The following is a 22,527-nucleotide window of genomic DNA, read 5'->3' on the forward strand; positions in this document are numbered from 1 at the left end:
TAGCCTTTAATTTTAGAAAATTTTGACTTTTTCCGCCCAGAATAAAAATTGCCGAAATGTTTATCATGATCCCTAATACCCTCTGGGAGTCCAATTGGATGGGTGGAACCATCCAATTTGCCTTTAAACAACCAATTTACCAGTTTACAACTTGCATCGATTTACCGGTTTACAACGGCTAATTTAATTAACTTGCACCAAACTCGATTTGAACCGAAATTGACCCCAACCCGTTTTAACTCGTCAAAACTCGTATTTAACCCGACTTGTTATCAACCTGACCTGAATTCAACCCAACCCGTTCCTAACCTGACCCGAATTTAACCCAACCTGTTACAAACCCAACCCGAACTCAAACCGACTTGCTATTGACCTGACCCAAATCAAACCTGACTTGTTATTGACCTGACCCGAATTTTACCAGACCTATTACTTACCTGATCCAAAAATTCAACCCGATCTGTTACTAACTCGACTCGAAATTAACACGACTTGTTATTGCCTCGACCTAAATTCAATCCAAATTATTCCTGATTCGATTTCAAATCACCTTAAATGGAATTTAGACCACCTTATTATTGTTGATCAAAGCATTTTGTCTAGGGAGACCAAGTCGGCCCAGGCCAACAATAGAAAGGAGCATCATCCTCAAATTTAAGAGTTACATATAGTATATTTGTTGTATGGTCAAAGAAGATAATTATCTTCCTAAATTATAGACTATAGTTTCCTAGTATATTGCCATATATATTATAGTATTTATAGTTTGTTGAACCTGAATATGACCTGACTTGGAAATGACCTGTCCTGATTGTATATGCAAATTATTGATTTGAACATAACCCGACTTGAATCCGAGAATCACCCGACTTGGAAATGACCCAACCTGATTATTACTCGCAAATTATTGACTTGAACCGAACCCGACTTGAACCCGAGAATGACCCGACCCAGATTATAACCGGCAAATTATTGACTTGAACCGAACCCAACTCAAACCCGAGAATGACTCGACCTGATTCTAACTCGCAAATTATTGACTTGAACCGAACCCGACTCGAACCCAAGAATTACCCTGACCCGTTTTAACGCTTGAAAACCAGACCTATTGTTCACCCGACCCGAATGTAACCCGACCTGTTATTAACACGACCTAAACCCGGCCCAAACCCGATAAGAAGTATGACCCGACTCAAGCATGACCCAATCCAAACCCGACACGCATAGGTTATGGAATTAATCCGAATTGACCCGACTCGAGTTGACCCGACCTACTCTTATTCGACCCAAACCCGACTCGTTTACCCGAATTGAAAGCTCTAGACCCTCCATTACTAATGCATGCATAAAATGGGTAGTTTTTTTTTTTTTTTTTTTTTTTTTTTTTTTTTTTTTTTAACGGGTAGTTTAGTACTCTGTAGTTGTTTATACTATTTCTAAGAAATTAAGAATCCGTTCAAGAAAAAAAAGAATCCGTTCAAGGAAAAAAAAAAAAAAAAACTATTTCTAAGTATGTAAGATTAAACTACCGTTTTTTTGCAACAAATAAGAAATTTCTCCTATTGTTCTAACAATCTTGCAGCCACCAAAGATTACCAATTTTCTTTTGACTGCCAAGTGCCAACAAATGAGCACATGTACAAATAAAACTTTATCCGCTTAATGTCCCACACTTCCCAGGCTATATATACAAAGTTTAGAGTGGGAACATTTATCAATATTTTACCTTTAAATTTGTTAGCAAAATTAAACTCGTTATTTTTATTAAACCATATATACTTTTTCCTTACCATAATATGCAAGGACTTAAATATTCGAAATTCATATTTATTACTTATTATCTCTTATGTCAAAAATAATGTACATACTACTATTATTGACACGAATTTGACATTGTTACAAAAATAACAGAAATTTTATCTTTTTGACCCGTCGTCTCACAATATTTTTAGTCAGATATGAAATTATAAAGTACTATTACAGAATATATTTTGACAAAAGTTGTTAAGAAATAGTGCTTATATTACTAATATATACAAGTATATATAATAATCTAACTACATGTGGGCAATTGGGATACTACTGCTATATTAGTCCAGTAATAAGCTCACAAAATTTGATGTTTGACTTCAACTTTAGGCAGCCAACCTAATTTGATACTCTTGCTTTTGATCGAACAACCTACTTTACAAAAACATCATAACATAGCCTCCAAACAACTCTTTTGATTTGCTACTTAACAAAACATTTGGCCAAGTACGTAGCAAAGAAAGTTAAACTAAGGAAAAATGTCAAACTATTGGCTGTTTTTTTCATCTCTTCTCTTTATCTCCTTCTTCTCCTTAACAAATTCAAGCAACAACAATGTATCATGTCCAATAGACTTCACCTATGTCAATACATTCCCATGGGACACCCAAGAATGCGGCGAAAACGCCGAATCAAAATCTTGTTGTCAAACACTTAGGAGCTTATTAGGCATGGGATTAGCCACATACCTTAAAGCCTCCTCAAATTTCTATCTACCAACTCCTGAATTAGCCTCCTCTTGCCTATACGCCTTTCATACCAAACTAGCCACGATTTCGAGGACGAATGCCTCATTAGTCTCCTCATGCTTGAACGACTCAAATGAATTGCTGCTTAACCACCCATCAGACTGTGCTGGGATCAGGACTATCGACGAGTGGAATGTAAAAGCCGGCCTTACACCGGAGTTGAACACGTCTTGCCAAGGTGATATGATGAGATTAACACAATGTAACTCTTGCTTTGATGCTGGTATGAAGATGAATGCTCAATTGGTAAGTTTAGCACCTAACTCAACTAAGTGCTTTTACTTCACTATATTTTATGCTGCTGGGATTGTTAATCAGCTTGGACCAACAGATTTTGGGTCAGCAAATTGTATCCTAGGCCTTCCCTTGGCTCCAGGTCATTACGATCTCGGTCAATCTTCAGGGCAACTGAATAAAAACATTGTATATAGGTTTGTTTTCGGGTTTTTAGGGGGTATAGTTGGTGTTTTGATGGTTATAGGATTGATATATTTGCTTAGAGTTTGGGATAAAAGGAGAAAAGAAAGCGCGGTCCATGATAAGTTTGTTACTAGTGTTAGGGGTCAAGTTTCACCTAATGTAGGTACGATATGGTACCACGTGACAGAGTTAGAACGCGCTACAGATGGATTTTCACGAAAAAATTTCATTGGTCAAGGCGGATATGGGGTTGTGTACAAGGGGACGTTTGCAAGTGGGTCTACAATCGCGGTGAAACAAATCACGGACGATTTGGATTCCATGAGGGATGAAGAGTTTTGCAATGAGGTTGATATTATAAGCAAAATTAGGCATCGAAATCTTTTACCTCTAAAAGGATGTTGTGTAGCAAGTGATAATCTAAAGGGGAAAAGGCGGTACCTTGTGTATGACTACATGCCGAATGGTAGCCTAAGTGATCATTTGTTTGACCATCAAAGGAAGTTAACATGGCCTCAAAGGAAGAACATAATCATTGATGTTGCTAAGGGACTTGCATACTTGCATTATGGTGTGAAGCCGGCGGTTTATCACCGTGACATCAAGACTACCAACATACTTCTAGACTCGGAGATGAGGGCAAGGGTGGCCGATTTTGGGTTGGCTAAGCAGAGTGTTGAAGGGCAATCTCATCTTACCACTAGGGTCGCGGGCACATATGGATATTTACCCCCGGAGTATGCTTTATATGGGCAACTGACCGAAAAGAGTGATGTTTATAGCTTCGGAATTGTGATTTTAGAGACAATGACTGGGAGAAAGGTTTTGGACACATCAAATACCTCAACACCATTAATCACGGATTTGGTTTGGAATTTGTTTAAGTCACAAAATGTTGAGGCTATTTTCGACGAATTTATAAGGAATGAAGGTCCAAAGGGGATAATGGATCGATATGTACGTGTTGGACTACTTTGTGCTCATGTTATGGTCGCGTTTAGGCCTACCATAGCCCAAGCCCTTAAGATGTTGGAAGGGGACATTGACATACCAAAGCTACCAGAGAGGCCATTGCCCCTAGCCCACGAGTCTTTTAGGCTAACTTCGTGTTCGTGGCGTAGTGGCTCGACTAGTGAGAGATCAACAATGGCCGCCAGCAGTAGCAACTAGCAATAGTACTATCAATTCAAGGACGAAACATTTTAGTTTGCCAATTCCTTAATTTTGTAAATTGTAACCATTAAGAAAGTATTATACTTGTAGTATAGGGCAATAGTATATTCAATGTAGGTCAGTCTTACAAATGTTGATTTAAAGGGAAAATACTAGTTATCATCATGATTTTAAGTTTACTTCTTAATGGAATGACAAAAGATACAAGTTTACTATCATTATAAACAAAAAAAAAAACATTTATATTGGTAGTTTCGTAAATAAATATATTCCTACTAGTGTTTTGACTTGTCCAAACGCTAACCAATATGCAAAACGCTACAATCAAAAGGCCTTAACACGAATAACCTTTTATTAAATGTAGATCCTATAAATATTGATCTATTTACGAAAAATGAATTTTTAATTGAATTATTTGGAAAGAGTAGGAGCAACGCAAATTCAATTTGCAAAAGTATAGAGGTCATATCATCACGATTCATGATCTATGACTATGAGCCTAAACCGTTGACTTTGGAGAGAGAAAATCATAAAAAAAAGATGAAATAAAAAAATTATACAGAGTACAAGTATTTGGGGCCGAAAGAAGTTATCTAGCTTCTTCCAATCCTAATCTACTCTAGAAATTAAAACCCCATTAATATGTTTGCATTTGCTAGTCTTCTCAATCCTCCTCTTTTTTTACTTCCTAGTCAATTTTAATTATTCAATTTTTCTTCTTGTTTGGAAAGAGAATTAATTATGCATTTGGATTAAGGTAAATGTTCCTAATTTTACCTAAAATTTTAATTATTCTTTAATTTTGATGGTTTTAAATCTGTTTGATTTTGATTTCTGTTCAATTATTGCTTTTTTTTTTTGGTATCTTAATTAGTGTAATGCTTTTTAATTCGATTTCAATCCTCTTCTTGTCACAATGGAGAAAGTTTTCTTGTCCACTCTCTCTTTGAAAATAAAATTGAGTTTATGTAAAAAAGACAATTTCTTGAATGTTTATATCAACCCCTTTTAAACTATTTTTCGCAATCATATTAGTTGGGGTTATTACTTCTTTCAATAATTGATTTGGATTTGGCTATTGAATACCTTAATAAGTTACGGATAAGAGAGTTCTGACCACTCATAATTTATAATACATCTCTATTTCATAATTACGTCTTTTATAACTCATTCGACTTTTTGTTTTAGATTACATAAGTACAAGCATAGATCAATAGATCATTATGTAACGGCTAATAAATAAAATAACCATAGTTTCATTGTCACTAGTTGAAAATAATGCAAGAAATTAAGATTGTATTATCAATATTACTCTAACTAGTAAATACATAGGGCCCAATTGATGATCTCTGGAAATGATGGTTTTGGAATTATGTAGTACAATAATGACGACATCCTGTGCACACTCTTTCCTTTATTTTGGCTGATTTCAGACCATTTTCAAATCTAAATTCAGGATTCCTCGTTTACTCCACCTTTAACCACCAAAATACAATAGAAAATCATGTTGTCTAAAGCATTATGCTGCTATGTTTCCTTTCCATTTGATCAATTTCTTACAACTTCAATACAAAATTCTACATGTAATTGTGAGTATGTAACACAAAACCTTGGTATAGACATCCTATTAAAGTATAAAATCGCGGCGATTTTATCCATTTTAATAGCAAGTGCTATAGGTGTTACATTTCCTATAGTAGGGAAGAATTTTCCCATTTTACACCCGGAGAGTAAATTGTTCTTCTTGATCAAGTCATTCGCGGCAGGGGTAATTTTGTCCACGGGTTTTATTCATATATTACCTGATGCCTTTGAAGACCTTAACAGTCCTACCCTTAAGGACACCCCTTGGGGTAAGTTCCCCTTCACTGGCCTTGCTGCCATGGTTGGGGCGCTTGGGTCATTGATGATTGATGCTATCGCCACGGGGCATTATCGAAGGGCCCACTTCGGTGAGCATTCGGGCTCGGCTGGTGGGGTTGGTGTGGAGGAGACTAGTGAGGAGCATGCTGGTCATGTTCATCTTCACACCCATGCTACACATGGTCATGCTCATGGTCCTGGTCCATTGGAAGCTAACTTGGATGGTTTGACTGACTTTGATCGTATCAGATATAAGATTACTTCACAGGTAACTTTTTCTACTGTTCCATTGATTTTCAATCTAGCTTGGATTTTATTATGACTTATAATGCTATGATATGGTTTGTTTTTAGTACAATTGGTAAAGTTGGTAGCTTTTACCAGTAGCTGTCAAGTTGTTTTTGCAATTGTCCGATATGTTCAGGTCAAATTCCGTGTACATCATTTCTTACATATCGCCTAGTACGTTGAGAGTGGACCATAGTTTTCAGTAGGGAGGGATAAGGTCTAAACTCTAAAGTGGATGGGGGTAACTTTGGTGCTTTATGGTCCCCAAATGACAAACAAGTTTTTCAAGAAAATTACATTAAGTAAAATTACCCATATTTTGACAGAAGTTTGCTTAAATAATGCCCTGCAGTTAATCAAATGCAAATTTTCAGAAACTGCAGCTTCTTGCATATGACCAAAATTTGAAGATAGATTAGCAAATAAGTTTGTTTTATAGAGCATATATAATGATGTGATGCCTGATGTCTGATGTTGCTATACTTATGTACGTGTTGGGGAGGGAAAAAGAGCTAAACTTCTCTGTATTATCGAGTTCTTGAGCAGCTTCTGATGTAGAAGTATGTATTCTTGCTGATATATGTTCAGGTACTGGAGATGGGAATTGTAGTTCACTCAATTATCATTGGCATATCACTAGGTACGTCTCAGAGCCTTGACACGATCAAGCCTCTCATCGTAGCATTGTGTTTCCATCAGTTTTTCGAAGGCATTGGACTTGGTGGATGCATTGCACAGGTATGAAGAAGTTCACACATCCTTCATCTCTATGTTTTGTTCCTTCAGTTTTCTGACAACAGTTGGATAGGCTGAACTGTCATGCTAAAAATTGGAAATCAAATTCGTGACAATAAAAATGAGCCCTGAAGAAAAGTTCTAACACAATTATTCTTACATCATGGTTATTAAAAAGTTAAGCTATTGCTAAAAGAATTATAAATAGGCCTCTTTGCCTCTGAGTTTGTCTGCTGGTTTGATGGGATTAGAGTACTTATGCTGTAAATTAGTAACCAATAACTTGCTAACCTTTCAATCTGTTTCGAAGAATCTTTTGCTTTATTAGTAAACCTCGTTATCTTTCATTCAAGCTAATGGAAGATTAGAATCAGATTCAACAACAATGTGATTTTCTTAGGTCCTCAATTTCAACATAAAATCACTTTATCTTAACATCGGAATTGCCTGTCAAAAATTGGCATTTAGTATTCAAATTATATCTGTTGGTTGCTGTTAGAGGGAATCAGCTTCCAATTTTCATTCTATTTTGTGTTAAGCAGAATCTACCAAGCCTAAATCGAGCTAATCTTTTGTCATATCAACATCTTTAAAGCCTTATTGATAGAGTATAAAACATATTCGTGGGCCTCAACCATCAGCTTAAGCTTTTGGTTGAGTTGGTCCTCTAACATGGTATCAAGAGCCAGCGTAAACATAAGTGTAGCCATCCTTTCTTCCTTTGTTATTTGTTCAAGTTTTCGCCAAACTAATCATAATGAATATGAACATGATCTTCCTGTTAAAACAAAATTTAGTAACCCTGACAAGAAGCTGATCTGAAGACCACATACTTTCTATGTTTTGCAGGCAGCTTTCAAATCTGGATCTACATTGTGCATGGCTTTATTCTTCTCCCTCACAACCCCTGTGGGAATAGCAATTGGTATCGGAATTACAAATGTTTACGATGATAGCAGTCCAACAGCTTTAGTCGTGCAAGGATTGCTAAACTCAGTCGCTGGTGGAATATTGATTTACATGGCTCTTGTCGATCTTCTAGCTCAAGATTTCATGAACTCGAAGGTGCAGACCAACACTAGGCTCTTCTTTGGCGCCAATGTAACCTTGCTTCTTGGTGCAGGAATCATGGCCCTCTTAGCAATATGGGCTTAATTTTTTTCATTACACATAGTATAATAAAGCACTTTGCTACATATAGATGTATTTATTCATTGATTGCTTTATTTTTCTTTGAATTTCCCCTTCTATTTTAATTGGGGTTGATTATAGTAATTCAACATTGATGTTAATCAAAATTCAAAAAGGCATAAATTTTGCTGCAAGTTGAATATAATAATCTCTACATCTTCAGTTATACCAATAAAATTTCTGGTATGTGACGGAAGCACTTCACTACCTAATTTTTTTTTAAACAAGTCCAAAATTAAATAACTGTATCGCAAACCACATATTTAATTATTTGTAAGTTCGTGATAAAAGTCCGTGATAGTACTTTGTGGCGTTATTTTTCCGAATCACTTGCTTGATTACGGAGTAATCCACAAGAGCTTAGATTGAGAGTAATCGGTACAAGTAGTTCATAGATAAAATTAGTAACTACGTAGTATTTAATCTATAGGTGATACTTTTATTACGAGTATTTCTTTCAGCAAACACATAAGTACAAAAGTTGCTACTTTTGTTTGGTCTAACACAGAATCTTAAGGGTCCGATTTTTAGGACAAAATGATAAATTTACAACCTTTAATATATATAACTCGTATTATGTAGAATATACTCCTTTTTCTGAAAAGTAATTGGTTTTTTAATTAGTCTTTTTGTCAGATGCTGAGCTTGCCAGATCCTATAAAATTCACCTTGATTAGTTGTGTTCACATGCCTGGTTGGTACTAATTTTTATTTTAATAAGTGATTAGTATATATAATACGCCAACATTATATGATGATATAGGGCTTCCATCCCCCTCTTTATCACCCAAAAAAAAAATTAATATGAAGATATAGTTGTTGAATTTACTAATAAGTTTTCTTAGTGACATTTTTTTAAAATCTATTTGTGATGAGAATAATGCTTATTTGGAGTCATCACCTCGATGAACATGACATTAGGCGGATATAGTTGGGGATGCAAATCAGGCATAAATCAAATCCAAATCAAGCTAATAAGGCGTTAACATCAAACGTGATCCACAAGTTTTCATGTGTGACTGACCACATGATGTGATCGAGGGGTTATTCGGTCGATAAAGGGTTACTGAACATGGGTTACTCGGTTAGTGTTTTGGTGTGTACCAGCTTACACACGATGTGGCTGATTAGTGACTACACCAAAAATGCGTTGAACGAAAGTCTACAAAACAATGGGAAGGAGCGAGATTTAAGTACTGAAAGCTATGTTGCGTACTTGCTTTTCATTAATGAGACTATCAATGTAACAAAGACTTAATCCCTTCATTCCTATATAATACATGTACAAATTAAAATAAAGAGTAACTTGTAGATCGTCTTTTGCAAATAGATTTAAGAACGGGTTAAAATATTACATTTTTCTTTATTTTTTTACTCGTACATTTCTAATGATTTTATTAATTAACAGAAATGTCATTATCTGATTTTTAAAAATCACTGCGTCATCATCCCTTTTTGGATTGATTTACACTCTCCATTTAAGATGGGTGATGGTAACATTACATGTAATATGGAAGTTTAGAAATTATTTTTTTATTTTTTCTAAAATTGATATGTTCGTACGTACATGAATTTCCAAAAATAATAACACGCACTAAATTCCTTGTTAATACAAATGTGTATAGCAAATGATTTTGGATTAGCTCTTGGGATTTCGTATAAAATAAGAATATCTCGACAATTAACTACTTTAAAAGTGGCGAAACTATATACGCTTTATTTTTTTCCAACAAGTTTTACTTTTAAAACCTTTTAGTTTTATAACTTAACATGTGTCCATGAACATAGATCAGACAAGCCGTTATGTACAACACAAAATTACTCGATCAATTTAGATATTCAATCTAGTTTATGTTGCAAGCAAGGCGAATTTGACTAGTTATTGGCACTACTAGTCATCACCCCAAACAAAATCAAATCAAAACAAAATAATCCTCATTAAATTCAATCTAGGTTGGCTAAATACTAATCAAACATATATAGTTACATTACATAGAGTATATATTATGATTCATCATATCAAATTCAATCTTAGGTAAAGTATATACCCCTCGAGGGAAACGAGTTGATCCAAGCACCCAATCTTCCAATTTTCATCAAAAATACACATATTTTCTTGCTAAAAATATACAAAATAATTACATTATAACACATTTTTTTCCAACCAACGTCCTCATTTTCCACGAGGTCGGGCAGCATAGACTATAAATACAGAGTAGAAAACAACGAGTAAACCATGTCAATTCACCAGACTAATCTTCACTTTCTCTCTCCTCATAAACTAAAGATCTCATCATTTTCTCTCTCTTCTTCTTCATCATCTTCTCAATTTCATCGATCGTTTAATTTTCTCAGAAATTGATTAAATTTCTCAGAGATCTTCAACAATGGCGGCGGAGAAGAGTTGGGTGAGGTTAGTGACGGCGCAAACGCCGACGAACATTGCAGTGATTAAGTACTGGGGAAAGCGAGATGAAACCCTAATTTTGCCGATTAATGATAGTTTGAGTGTTACTCTTGATCCTAATCATCTTTGTACTACCACTACTGTTGCTGTCTCTCCTGCATTTCATCAAGATCGTATGTGGCTCAATGGCAAGGTATTGCTATGATTTTTATTGTTATTGTTGGAAATTTGAGCTTTTTGGTACTAATGTGTGTAATTTTTTTGCAATTTTTTGTGTTAATTTGAAGAAAAATTGAAACTTGCGAAAAATTGATAGCTGGCAAATGTTGCATATGAAATCTGTATGATTTGAGTAATAATTGGCAAGTTTTTGTTGTAAATTTGAGCTATTTGGAATCAATGTGTGTAATCATTTGAAAATTTGTTGGTTGATTGAATAGTAATTGATAGTGATATTTATAGTTGGTTAATTTTGCATTTGAAATTTGCATGATTCAAATGATTGCAGAAATTTTAATTTGTTTCACATTTACCAAATTTTTTGAATTAGGATAGGTATTAGTGTGATCAGAGCCATTTTTTTTTTATTATTATTATTTTTATTATTATTATTAACATTAGCCGTAATTTTTGAAAGTTCAAATTATCATTTGAAAATTGTATGATTTGATGGTGTTGCAAATATGAGTGTATAATGTTTGGTAAATAGTAATTGCATAGAGATTGATTTTCTTGATCGCAAGTTGCATAATTTAATGTAATACTTACATTCATTTTAGAAACATAATTTAATGTAATAGTTACATTCATTTTAGAAAAAGAAGCTCAATTTTTGTTGTATTGGTCTTCTTTTTGGGTTAGTGTAGGAGATTTCCCTAGCTGTAGATAGATTCCAAAATTGTCTGAGAGAAATTCGTAAACGTGCTAATGATGTTGAAGAGGAGGAGAAAGGCATTAAAATAGCGAAGAAGGATTGGGAAAGTTTACATGTGCATATTGCTTCATACAATAACTTCCCCACTGCTGCTGGGCTCGCTTCTTCAGCTGCTGGTTTGGCGTGCCTTGGTAATTTCTGATGTTTCTTGGAAATCATATCTACTTTATGATAATCTGTTGTTTGGTTCACAGTTCATCTTCTGTATTCCCTATGGTCTTAAATGGTACGAGTATGTGACATTTGTAGTTTGGGCTGTTGTTTATTTTGTAGATTTAGTTAGTTGAAGTTAATTTTCCTTACCACATATACGGGGGTGTCTATGTAAGTGAATATGGGGTTTGGAATGGGAGTCCAAATCATATTAAGTGGGCATTTCAATTTTTATTTTATGGAATTGGGATGGGGGTTTGGAAACTATGTTTATATAATTAGCACAATAAACCAAATTGCCATTCATAAAATGAGAAAAGAGGCTAGTTGTAAAGATAATAGAGCAAGGTGGTAGATACTACTTATTGCATTTTCAGTCAGCCTTTCCCCTTCCCCTTCCCCTTCCCCTTCCCCTTCCCACCCTTCAATTGTCCAACTCTCATTACCTTTATTCAAACACCCTGTTAAGGTTACCCTTATTAAGGGTTCCACGTAATGACCACGTGAAGTTTAAAGTGAAGGATGGATATATTAAATTTATGCAAGTTTCTTAGAAATAATATTGATACTATGTGGCCTATCATTTAGGGAGGGAGGAAGTATTTGATTCCAATTCTTCCTTAAGCTCATTTCCATGCATGTTTATTGATGTTTTCCCTCACGGCTATTAGTTACTTTTAGACTTTCGAATGTTTTTTTTTAAGATATAGTTCTAAGAATCTAATTGTACTAAAAGTCAGTTATGTCTATGTTTGCAGTTTTTTCTCTAGCAAAACTCATGAATTTAAAGGAAGATCAAGCACAACTTTCTGCCATAGCAAGGTATTTGATCTATTTTGAGGTGCTAAATTTTGCATGTACATCTAAGACAGCTATGATATTTGTGGTTCTGTTCAACAGAGTATTTAATTATGAATGTGCAACAAAATATTTTAATTATTGCTTGAATTGGTAATCTGAAATTAAATATTTTACAGACAAGGTTCTGGTAGTGCTTGTCGCAGCTTACATGGTGGTTTTGTCAAGTGGATCATGGGAAACGTAAGCTCTTGTTATAATTATTCTTTCTTTCCTGCTGGCCTATCTTAAATGTCTTGCTTGGATTTCTACAAATGCATAGAAACGTTTTTATTGGTATACTACTTTTATCATCCTAGCTATCTTTTCAATCAATCAGTCAAAGCCTATCCTAGCTATCTTTTCCCAAAGCTAACTTCTATGTTACTCGAGCACCTATGTCTGAGTGAGATAGTTGAAAGAAAAGTGGGAACCATGAGGAATTATCTTTTAGTTGAACAGATAATGGACCCCTAGACTGTCAATTAGAAAGTTGCTAGTTTTAAACCCTAACAATTACTGTAAAATGGAGGGGCTATGTTATCATATGTTTCTTATAACACTTGGCTGGACTGTCAAGCTACAATCAGACCTTAAGTTTAAAAGCTTTAAGGCAGTAAAAATTGAGACAACCCTGAAGAAGAAGTTAGAAAACCATATTGAAGTTAGAGGGTTATTTACTTATGTAGTTATGTCAAGTGGAAATATTTTTACTTTCATGTGATTTAATAATGTTGGTGTGGATTACATGTAGAATGATGATGGAAGCGACAGTTTTGCAGTTCAAGTCGCAGATGAGAAGCACTGGGATGATCTTGTCATTTTGATTGCTGTGGTATGTAATATTCTTTGAGTGGTCATTACTATAATCATGCTTGTTCCTGAAAAGTGTTATTCAAGTTACTGTTTCTTGATTTTTCTCTCTTTGATTGAACCTTTGGACATTATATTGGTTAATTTTAACCAGCTTTTCTCGCTACTAGCTTCTCCATCAAAATCTACTGTTTGTTTATAGTCTGCTCTGACCAGAGGTGAAACTTTCGATATAAATATGTGCAAAATGCTGGTCTTTCTGCATGTTTGCTTTTGGTGTGTTCCTTGCGAGTAGGTTATGCAAACTAAAGCCTTACTTTCTGTTGATGAGGCATCTTCCTTGTGTTCTTATATATAACTCTTCCATTCCAATTATAGCTCTTTGCTCACACAATCTATGAAATAATCCTGATCATAAACTATACAGGTAAGCTCTCGGCAAAAAGAGACAAGCAGTACATCTGGGATGCGTGAGAGTGTTGAGACAAGCTTGCTGCTGAAGCACAGAGCACAGGTACTTGACCTCTTCATTTCAGTCACCAGATTGGTGTAGGGATTCTAGCAAGACCCATATCACCACCTTACTTCTCCTAGTGCGCAGTAGAATTTTGGCAATAATAAACCATATTGGTGAAGAAAATTCTAGAACTCCAATAGTCTAGTGGTCTATTTAGGTTATTTTAGCAGGGAGTTGTAAAAGCTTTCAATTAACAACATTGCATCATTAGAATTAACTAATGTGAAATAAGGATCCAGATGTCTGACATGTTACCAACATGCTTCAGCTCCCTTCATTCTCAAGTAATTGGTGCTGAAGCCTTCTGTTGCTTGTAAACTGCTTATTTTCTAGTTAGAAGAAAGGCTATGCAAATTTTCTTAGTGTCTTTCTTTTATTTCCCTGCCAATGGTGGGTACCACCACCCTGTTTGGTGGTGTTATCACTAATGTCTGTATGTATGTTCCAAATCTCTCAGTTCTGTTACTTCTGTGTTTACCCCTTTCTACTCCCTCACCGCCTTTAGAAATGGTTAGTTGATCATTGTTTACCACTGTTTAGTTACTTTTAGTGGTTGATTATCTTATGTATTCATGTGTCATTTGACACCTGTGTACTAAAATTGTTGTAGGAAATAGTACCAAAGCGCATGGTTCAGATGGAAGAAGCCATTAAAAATAAAGATTTTCCCTCTTTTGCTCGTCTTGCTTGTGCTGATAGCAACCAATTCCATGCTACCTGCCTGGACACAACTCCTCCTATATTTTACATGAATGACACATCTCATAAGTAAGTTCCCTGTTGCCTGGTCTTTTAATTAGTAGTATGTTAAGCTTACTATTTGTCAATCTGAACACGTTATCACATAATTATATGAATTCAGGATTATTAGCATTGTGGAGAAGTGGAATCGTGCTGAAACAACACCTCAGGTTTGTCTTCTGGCCACATTCTAATATTCCTATCTGAGACAGCTTGAATGCTGCATGCACTAGAAAGTGGCAATACTTGCTCAGTTTTTCAAAATTTGTTTTTCTGATGTTTATGATCTGAAATTGTTGATATATGTTGCAGGATAATTACATTTATTATCTATAGGGATTACAAATATGTGTTATGTGTCATTTCTATCTTGGAATACCAAGAAGACTTAATCACTTGATAAGAAATAGCCAGAAAGAATATAAAAACCTAAACATTTATGTTGTTATCGTGTTGTCTCAGTGATTCCTTAATTTTCTGTGAACAAATTCAACCACTTTAAGGTACAATGGAAGATGTGTTTTTAATCTTGTGGATGAGAATTTGGTACGCAAGGATAAATTGCATTATAATATATGAAATAATGGAAATGTGGCAACATGGTATGAATCAAAACAAAATTCTTGGTTTGCTTGTTTTACACTGATAACAAACTTCTTATAATGTTTTTATAGGGAAAGCTAATATGGAGGGATCTGACTGTCCTATAACTGATACATGATCTTTGGCTAGCAATGTTAAAAGCTAAATTTTGCCTAGTTTAGGAATAACTATGTTGCTGATTTGAAAGGATAGATAGAAATCGGAAAATAGTCTTTGTGCCTTCACAGATGACAAACTGGATAATCTAATGTTTTACTTCGTAGGTTGTAACTCAAATAACCATTTTGTCAGCTTTGATTGTATATCTGCATCCAATCCTTAACTTTGACATTGCCCCCCTCTCTGTATTAGAGAAATTTACACGCAAATGTGATCTGAAAACCTGAATGTGTCACATGAATGTCAGCTATTATTGTAGTTTGCATGTTCTTTGGGATCATTGAGCCACTAAAAAGCCTAGCAAAAATTGTACCTTGGTATCTGTAGTTTGTTCACTGGTGGATTTAAATAGGAATTGGGGTTATAAATACATGGAATATGGTTGAACTCTAATTGTAGAGTTCAGCTCTGTTATTTGACGCAGTCCAATGAATGTGTTTAGTTTGTATAAAAGCCATATCTTGATTCGGTTATATTCGGGCTGCCCCTATTGCATCGACTTGTTGGTTGCCACTTGCCACTTAGGAATGGTAAGAATTGCTGTAGAGAGCTAGGGACTGTGCCCTCTTTGGCTTAGCTTGGCTTTGGCTTTTTTTGCTTCAAGAATGTTTCTTGAATATCTATGTAGGATTTCCCTGGTCATAAAGGCTGAACTGTTCAGCTGATAGTTTGTCTGCTTCAGAACTAAGTGATCATCTATTTCCACATCTCTTATTTTCTTGTGATGCTGTTGTGTAAATTTTTCACTAAAAGTTGATTTGTTAAGAAAATTTACATTGGTTTGCCTTTATCTACAATTTTAATATCTAGAAAATTGGCAGGTGGCATATACTTTTGATGCAGGACCAAATGCTGTCCTAATTGCACGTGACAGAAAGACTGCTTCTCTGCTTTTGCAACGAATGCTTTTTTACTTTCCCCCTGGTGCTGATGCTGATCTTAATAGGTAATATACTAACTAGATTGCCTATGTTATAAAAAGCACCCGTCATTTTATTCTTGTGGGAAGTTCTAATTTAAACCTCATTTGTGTTCTGTAGCTATGTTCTTGGAGATAAGTCTATTCTTCAAGATGCTGGGATTAAAGATATGGAAGATGTGAAGTCCCTGCAATCGCCTCCTGAAATCAAGGATGCCAACTCCAACCAGAAGTATGCTGGAGACGTTAGTTACTTTATTTGTACAAGACCTGGACAAGGCCCTATTGTGCTATCAGATGAAAGTCAGGCTCTTCTTAATCCAGAAACAGGATTGCCAAAGTGAAGATGCTACAATCTCCTCCTACAAATATGGTTTGTTGGCCTTCTAAACACTTGTAATGTTTAAAATCATTCGTTGGACATGACAAAAGAAGTAGCAATTTCACATATCTCACTTGATCACTAGCTATTTATTTGAAGGAACAAGTAGCACTGTGAAGTTCTCTCGCGTGAGCCTCATGCTGCTGTAATATTCGATTTAGGCATTGTAGTCATGCTCTTTAGGGTGAAACAATTTAGGATTTGAGATTTTTTTTTTATCCTGTATTGAGGTTCGGATGTTGAATCATGGCCATGAGAGAATTTGTTTATGGTTGATTTGTTTTAGTGTATGCTATTTTAGGGTGATTAGGATTTGAGAATTTGTATACTTCCACAAAATGAAAAGAGTACTACAAGAGGGTGCCTACAAGTAAAAACCTTAATTACCACAATCATATTACAAGTAAAAAAAAAAAAAAAAAAAAAAAAAAAAAAAAGTCACAAATTACAACTTAATTCAATACCTAAAAAGTTAAGAACCACAGGCATATAATACATTAATGATCTTTCTTTATTAAGCTTGATATGTTTTTCAAGAAGGCACAGTAGTTAAGTAGATGGGCACACAATTAGATCATTCTCGAAATTTGGTGGAGCTGCAAGTATTGGGTTTTTGCTGAAAAAGTTAACAGGTTTTAAATCAAAACCCGAAGTCACTGTTGGCATGACAGGAAAATCCTCTTGACATGGTATGTGATGGAAGCCTAAGATGTACCAAAGTACAATATCCTTGTTCTCTATAGGTCTGTCCCTGCAAAATTCGAATAATATTTGCAAATTAGTTAGGATCGAATGGATATAAGTTATGCTATACCGCATAGATGTTATGGATTACCTATTAGACCATGTTGCAAGAGTGTCATCGCCATGGCTTTGCCAAACAAACAACCCACCAGCCCACAACTCGCTTTGGTTATATGGGGTGACCCATATTTGGTTATTGGTGAATGCTGCCCTCTTTTGAGGCGGATCCTCCAAATCAAGCAAGCTCGCTGCATTAGCACCCGGAACCAGTTTATACCCAACCGGGTTTCCGACTTGTGTCTTCTTATTCGGGTTGACAAAATGAAACTCTGATGGCTCATATAAACTAAGTTTGGTTTGTGCATCTTTCTCAGTTTTAACAACATTTTTTGTAACTTTTAAGTAACTTTTTCTAGGTGATTTTTCAGGAGAAGTTTCTTGTCTTCGGAGATCTACCTTAACAAATGAGTTATTCGAACCATCCACGTCCAAGTCAAGATAAAATGCAACGTAGTGATCATGTATGACTCCAATTGCATTTTCAGTGACTAATGTGCCATAAAGGTCTTCTTCTTTAGGCACCTCCTTCATGTTCTTGTATTTTGTTCCTTTCACAATTGCAATACCACTCAATCCAACCTGTTACAAATGAGAAGTGTTTCTCTTTATAACTGACATACGGTCATACTAAAATCTCATTTAATTAAGTAAAATAAGTAACTCATCAACAATATAATAAACAGTCGTACATAAATAAAAATGCATACAAACATTTCATACCTTATTTTATATAGATATAGTCAATTAAACTTATGTGTTATTATAATTGAGTTTTTGATTTTTTTTTTTTTTTTTTGACAAAAGAGTTTTTGAACTTGTCAATTAAACTTATATTATATGTTACAGAGTAACATAATCGTTTTTTTTTTCTTTTTTTTTTCACCTAAACATTAAATTTGTAATGTCAAGATTCTTATGCTCATATCTTATAAGATGAGAAATTGACAATCCATGAGATATTCAAAAGAAGTAAAAAACTAACCTCAGTCCTAATGAGCCCATCAGATTGGAAAATCCAATCGATGATGTAATCGTAATTACCAATTGTTGATACCATTCTAGCCACCAACTTCACTTTCGGTCTCACCTCACGTACCTACAACCCAATACAATTAGTTGTATATAGAAAATTGTCCCAATATAAGTATTTATTGACATACAACACACATGACAATGTTATATCCATTATTTAATAGGTAACAACATAAGTGTCACATTTCTCACTTTATATATCTTAGTAAAATATAAAACATGTTCAAAATTACGAGTAGTACAGAACATATAAAAGGTGAGTGAAATATTCTAATTGTTGCAAAAATCATTACCTTATTTTCGGCAAAATTACCCTCGGTGTGACGCCATGCAACATCACCACCATAACTCTCAAAAACACAAATTATGTTCGATTGGATGTATGGTTTCCCATCAGCAACAAACACTCCATCCATAAAATGTGCATTTTTAGGGCAATCATTATACGGGTCAAGTGATACCGCTGTCAAACCTAGCCCGTATTCGCCTGCATCCAAATACGTCTTAAAATACCATGACTCGGTTGGATCCATATACGGAACAAATAACTCCGAGACCATTCCTTTATATAACACACTTCTTAGCTCACCACTATCCGGGTCTTGAAACTTGGCTTGGGAAATGACCAACCCGGCTCTTGGGTCGGGTTTGAGGTGAAATTCCCAATTTGCCCATTTGATCAAATGGTCATTTTTAACCTTGAAGCTTGGGCCTGTGGGCTGCTCAATGGATATTGGGTTAATGGGCTTATTGATTTTATTTGAGTTATTTTGGGCCAAAAAACGATAATCTGAGTTAATTCCCTTAGGAATTGGAATGTGTTTTCCATGGTCCAAAATCTCAATCACTTGATTAGTGTCCAAATTAACAACTGCAGTTAATCCTTCAATTGGCCTCATGTAGAAATTAACCGTGTTTTCCGCAGAGAAGCATTGTATCTTTATTATCCTCTTATTCTCCTCTTTTTTTCCGTACCACCCTACAACGAAAATTACATTCAAATTTGAAAGTCTTCTTTAAAATAATCTACCGTATAATTATACGTAACCTTGTATGCATACTTACTTGGAAGACTTTTCGATTTTATAATTTAGCCAACTAATGTAATGGTGTAGATAAAATAGTGCAAATTTTTATTTTGATTTTAAAAAACTTACAATCAACCAACCTACCTACTACAAAGTAGTATAAGTTTACTAGATTAAAATAAAAATAAAAAACAAAGAGTCAAAGTCAATTTAATTGGATCAATGAAAGCGATTGTAAAAGTCAATGCGGGCTATTTTATTATTTTTATTCGGCAAAAGTTAACGAATGTCCCGGGGGCGTTGGTTAAGCTAGCTAAAAGTAGAAGGATTAAATTAAAAATTAACATTAATCACACCGATCTATGCGTAGTTTCGTCATTTATTCCTAAATTAATACTCCGTACCACTTTAGGTAATATTTTAAATACTTATACAATGCCCGGGACGTTCGTTAGCAAAATCCTTTTTATTTTTCTTTTTTTTTTTTTTTTTTTTTGGGGGCTCACTAATCACTATTGAATATTGATACTGACATATATACAAGAGAACCTTATTAAAATAACCTATGAAGTTAATTTAATTCTAGTCAAACAACTTTGCAATTCGATTAATAACATGGATGAAATATGAGTGGGTCCTGAATTCGTGCTCTACCGTACGACTCCGACTCTAGATTAAAAAATGGTAAGAGTACGTATGTACACCGAAATACTCCATAGACCATAGTAGTAATTAGTAAATGTCAAAAGTCAATTTAATTCTTTTGCATGAGAAGATGCCATGGACGAGTATATTTAATTATTACGAGTACTTTATAATATGCATGTAACATCTCATATATACATATATATCTTTTTACTTATAATATTTTACTAGGTTAAGTCCCGTACCATGCACGGTAATTTTTAATACTTAATACTTAATCATTAGTTTAATACTATTATTTAATTATAAAAAATTATACCTAATTACAAAATAGGATGAAAGTTCTGTATTTACAAAAAAATAAAAAATAAAAATTAAAAATTCATCACACTAAAGAAAACAGAGACAATAATATATGCACGACTCATAAATATAACTATGAATTACATTACAAAGTTATAAACTATTATTGCATATTATTGTATAAAAAAAAAATAATATCTTTGTTTAAATGTGTACAAATAGAATATACTTATCAAATAGGAAATGAAATATTATTGCATAGTTTGTATTAAAAACTTTTTTAATAAGCTTTGGCCCAAAAAAAAAACAAAACAAAAAATAAAAAATAAAAAATAAAAAATAAACTTTTGGAGGGAATATTTTTAACCAGGAGATGACATGTGTCATTCCTGATTTCGCCTTTAATATAAAGTTATAGATAGGTTAAGTCCCGTGCCATGCACGGTAATTTTTAATACTTAATACTTATCATTAGTTTAACACTATTATTTAATTATAAAAAATTATACCTAATTACAAAATAGGATGAAAGTTCTGTAATTACAAAAAAAAAAATATTAAAAATTCATCACACTAAAGAAAACAGAGACAATAATATATGCACGACTCATAAATATAACTATGAATTACATTACAAAGTTATAAACTATTATTGCATATTATTGTATAAAAAAATAATATCTTTGTTTAAATGTGTACAAATAGAATATACTTATCAAATAGGAAATGAAATATTATTGCATAGTTTGTATTAGAAACTTTTTTAAGAAGCTTTGGCCCAAAAAAAAAACAAAACAAAAAATAAAAATAAAAACTTTTGGAGGGAATATTTTTAACCAGGAGATGACATGTGTCATTCCTGGTTTCGCCTTTAGTATAAAGTTATAGATTTATCCATGTCTCTATATGAAGTTGAGACAAATTAACCACGATTATAATACTTTGCATATTGTCTTAAGCAAAATCATACGAGTATATATATAAAATTAAATTAAATTAAAAAAAAAAACAAAAAACAAAAAACAAAACAAAACAATAAACGGAGTAGTAACTTTGTTTTACCAAAATGTCTCATTCTAATTTCATTTTAATTTCCACATATATCTTCCTTGCTATGCCTTAAATGCTTTAATTAAATAAGTATACATAGAGAATAATAAGTAAGCTAGGACAAATAGATGTAAAAAGAATTCATACCTGGAGACAAAGGTGCACAAACCAAGTCCTTAAAGTCAACCCCACGGTCACTGATGCTCTTGTTAAACTGAGCACTAGAAAATGGTGCGGTCAAGGCAGCTAGCATCTCCTCTAATGTTGGAATAGGATACCCTGACAATGGGTTAGTCTTAACCTGATCAACCCGACCCAACTTTAGGTCCACGACGAGCATGAGGAATGGCCCATCATCAAATCGTGCAACAACAGAGGCCTTTCTAGGGGACAAAGGATCACCTTGCCTCCAATTAAGTACGTATGACTTAAGGGGCTCCTCTAGAACCACAGAGTGAAGAGAAAAGGACTTATTAGTCGCATAGGAGGAGAGTATAACTCGTACCTGGTTTATCTCTTGGACCGTTAATGGGTCCATTGGATGACGAGCTACATTAGTTGTATGATTGTTAACTCCAGCTTTAGAAGTTGTCAACTGTAAGGAGATTATTAGTAGAGAAAGAATAGTAAGGTAGCAATTTCGGGTTGTAAAATAGGCCATATGCCTCAAACGTTAATATGTACTGTACGTCTAGCTAGAGAAAAAAAAAAGTGTTATTAGAATGATGGTTGATTTGATTTGTTATGCGTAATGTGTGTGTATATATAGTAGTAGAGGGTATTCATTGGCATAGTTTAAAGATTATAATAACATGCATAAATTCAACAATAAGATTATTATACTCGTAGTTGATTTGTAAAAAATCAAATGTGTGATTATCTAGCCTGCCATAGATTATGACTTGAGTATAAAAGAAATAAGTTTCAAATCATACATGCATATTTTTAAAGTTGAATGTCATTTTTCGGACT

General features: G+C 34.2%; 4 protein-coding genes across 5 annotated transcripts; 3 read left to right on the forward strand and 1 right to left on the reverse strand.

Moving 5' to 3' along the window:
- The first annotated feature begins 2,076 nt into the window (after nt 1-2,076).
- On the forward strand, nt 2,077-4,942 carry LOC110692769 (probable receptor-like protein kinase At1g11050). The gene has a single exon (XM_021869832.1). The coding sequence runs from the start codon at nt 2,289-2,291 to the stop codon at nt 4,146-4,148; it is 1,860 nt and encodes a 619-aa protein (XP_021725524.1). The 5' UTR covers nt 2,077-2,288; the 3' UTR covers nt 4,149-4,942.
- Nucleotides 4,943-5,555: 613 nt separating this feature from the next.
- LOC110692770 (zinc transporter 1-like) lies at nt 5,556-8,376 on the forward strand. The gene is made up of 3 exons (XM_021869833.1): nt 5,556-6,282; nt 6,891-7,040; nt 7,887-8,376. The coding sequence occupies exons 1-3, from the start codon at nt 5,656-5,658 to the stop codon at nt 8,190-8,192; spliced, it is 1,083 nt and encodes a 360-aa protein (XP_021725525.1). The 5' UTR covers nt 5,556-5,655; the 3' UTR covers nt 8,193-8,376.
- A 1,984-nt stretch (nt 8,377-10,360) lies between these two features.
- LOC110692772 (diphosphomevalonate decarboxylase MVD2, peroxisomal-like) lies at nt 10,361-17,994 on the forward strand. Of its 2 annotated transcripts, XM_021869836.1 has the most exons (11): nt 10,361-10,828; nt 11,502-11,700; nt 12,481-12,544; nt 12,700-12,763; nt 13,314-13,394; nt 13,800-13,886; nt 14,500-14,657; nt 14,752-14,800; nt 16,214-16,338; nt 16,433-16,684; nt 17,866-17,994. In XM_021869836.1, the coding sequence occupies exons 1-10, from the start codon at nt 10,616-10,618 to the stop codon at nt 16,653-16,655; spliced, it is 1,263 nt and encodes a 420-aa protein (XP_021725528.1). In that variant the 5' UTR covers nt 10,361-10,615; the 3' UTR covers nt 16,656-16,684; nt 17,866-17,994. The 2 variants fall into 2 exon arrangements, with proteins under 2 accessions (XP_021725528.1, XP_021725527.1); XM_021869835.1 differs by lacking the exon at nt 17,866-17,994 and having other exon boundaries at nt 10,381-10,828; nt 16,433-17,013.
- LOC110692771 (primary amine oxidase-like) lies at nt 17,184-22,527 on the reverse strand. The gene is made up of 5 exons (XM_021869834.1): nt 21,703-22,527; nt 18,823-19,508; nt 18,480-18,593; nt 17,529-18,076; nt 17,184-17,444 (listed from the first exon to the last, which is right to left on the reverse strand). The coding sequence occupies exons 1-5, from the start codon at nt 22,214-22,216 to the stop codon at nt 17,243-17,245; spliced, it is 2,064 nt and encodes a 687-aa protein (XP_021725526.1). The 5' UTR covers nt 22,217-22,527; the 3' UTR covers nt 17,184-17,242.

The sequence above is a fragment of the Chenopodium quinoa genome, unplaced genomic scaffold (assembly GCF_001683475.1).
Source record: "Chenopodium quinoa cultivar QQ74 unplaced genomic scaffold, ASM168347v1, whole genome shotgun sequence".
Classification (NCBI taxonomy): Eukaryota; Viridiplantae; Streptophyta; class Magnoliopsida; order Caryophyllales; family Amaranthaceae; genus Chenopodium; species Chenopodium quinoa.

Bases quoted from the DNA above. Each gene is read 5' to 3' on its own strand.
- LOC110692769 (XM_021869832.1), top strand. From the start codon at position 2,289: ATGTCAAACTATTGGCTGTTTTTTTCATCTCTTCTCTTTATCTCCTTC.
- LOC110692770 (XM_021869833.1), top strand. From the start codon at position 5,656: ATGTTGTCTAAAGCATTATGCTGCTATGTTTCCTTTCCATTTGATCAA. The intron at 6,283-6,890 runs GTAACTTTTTCT...ATATATGTTCAG, and splicing joins GATATAAGATTACTTCACAG to GTACTGGAGATGGGAATTGT. The intron at 7,041-7,886 runs GTATGAAGAAGT...TATGTTTTGCAG, and splicing joins TTGGTGGATGCATTGCACAG to GCAGCTTTCAAATCTGGATC.
- LOC110692772 (XM_021869836.1), top strand. From the start codon at position 10,616: ATGGCGGCGGAGAAGAGTTGGGTGAGGTTAGTGACGGCGCAAACGCCG. The intron at 12,764-13,313 runs GTAAGCTCTTGT...GATTACATGTAG, and splicing joins TCAAGTGGATCATGGGAAAC to AATGATGATGGAAGCGACAG. The intron at 14,801-16,213 runs GTTTGTCTTCTG...GAAAATTGGCAG, and splicing joins GTGCTGAAACAACACCTCAG to GTGGCATATACTTTTGATGC.
- LOC110692771 (XM_021869834.1), bottom strand. From the start codon at position 22,216: ATGGCCTATTTTACAACCCGAAATTGCTACCTTACTATTCTTTCTCTA. The intron at 19,509-21,702 runs GTATGAATTCTT...TTTTCGTTGTAG, and splicing joins TTGTGCACCTTTGTCTCCAG to GGTGGTACGGAAAAAAAGAG. The intron at 17,445-17,528 runs GTAATCCATAAC...CGAATTTTGCAG, and splicing joins CTTGCAACATGGTCTAATAG to GGACAGACCTATAGAGAACA.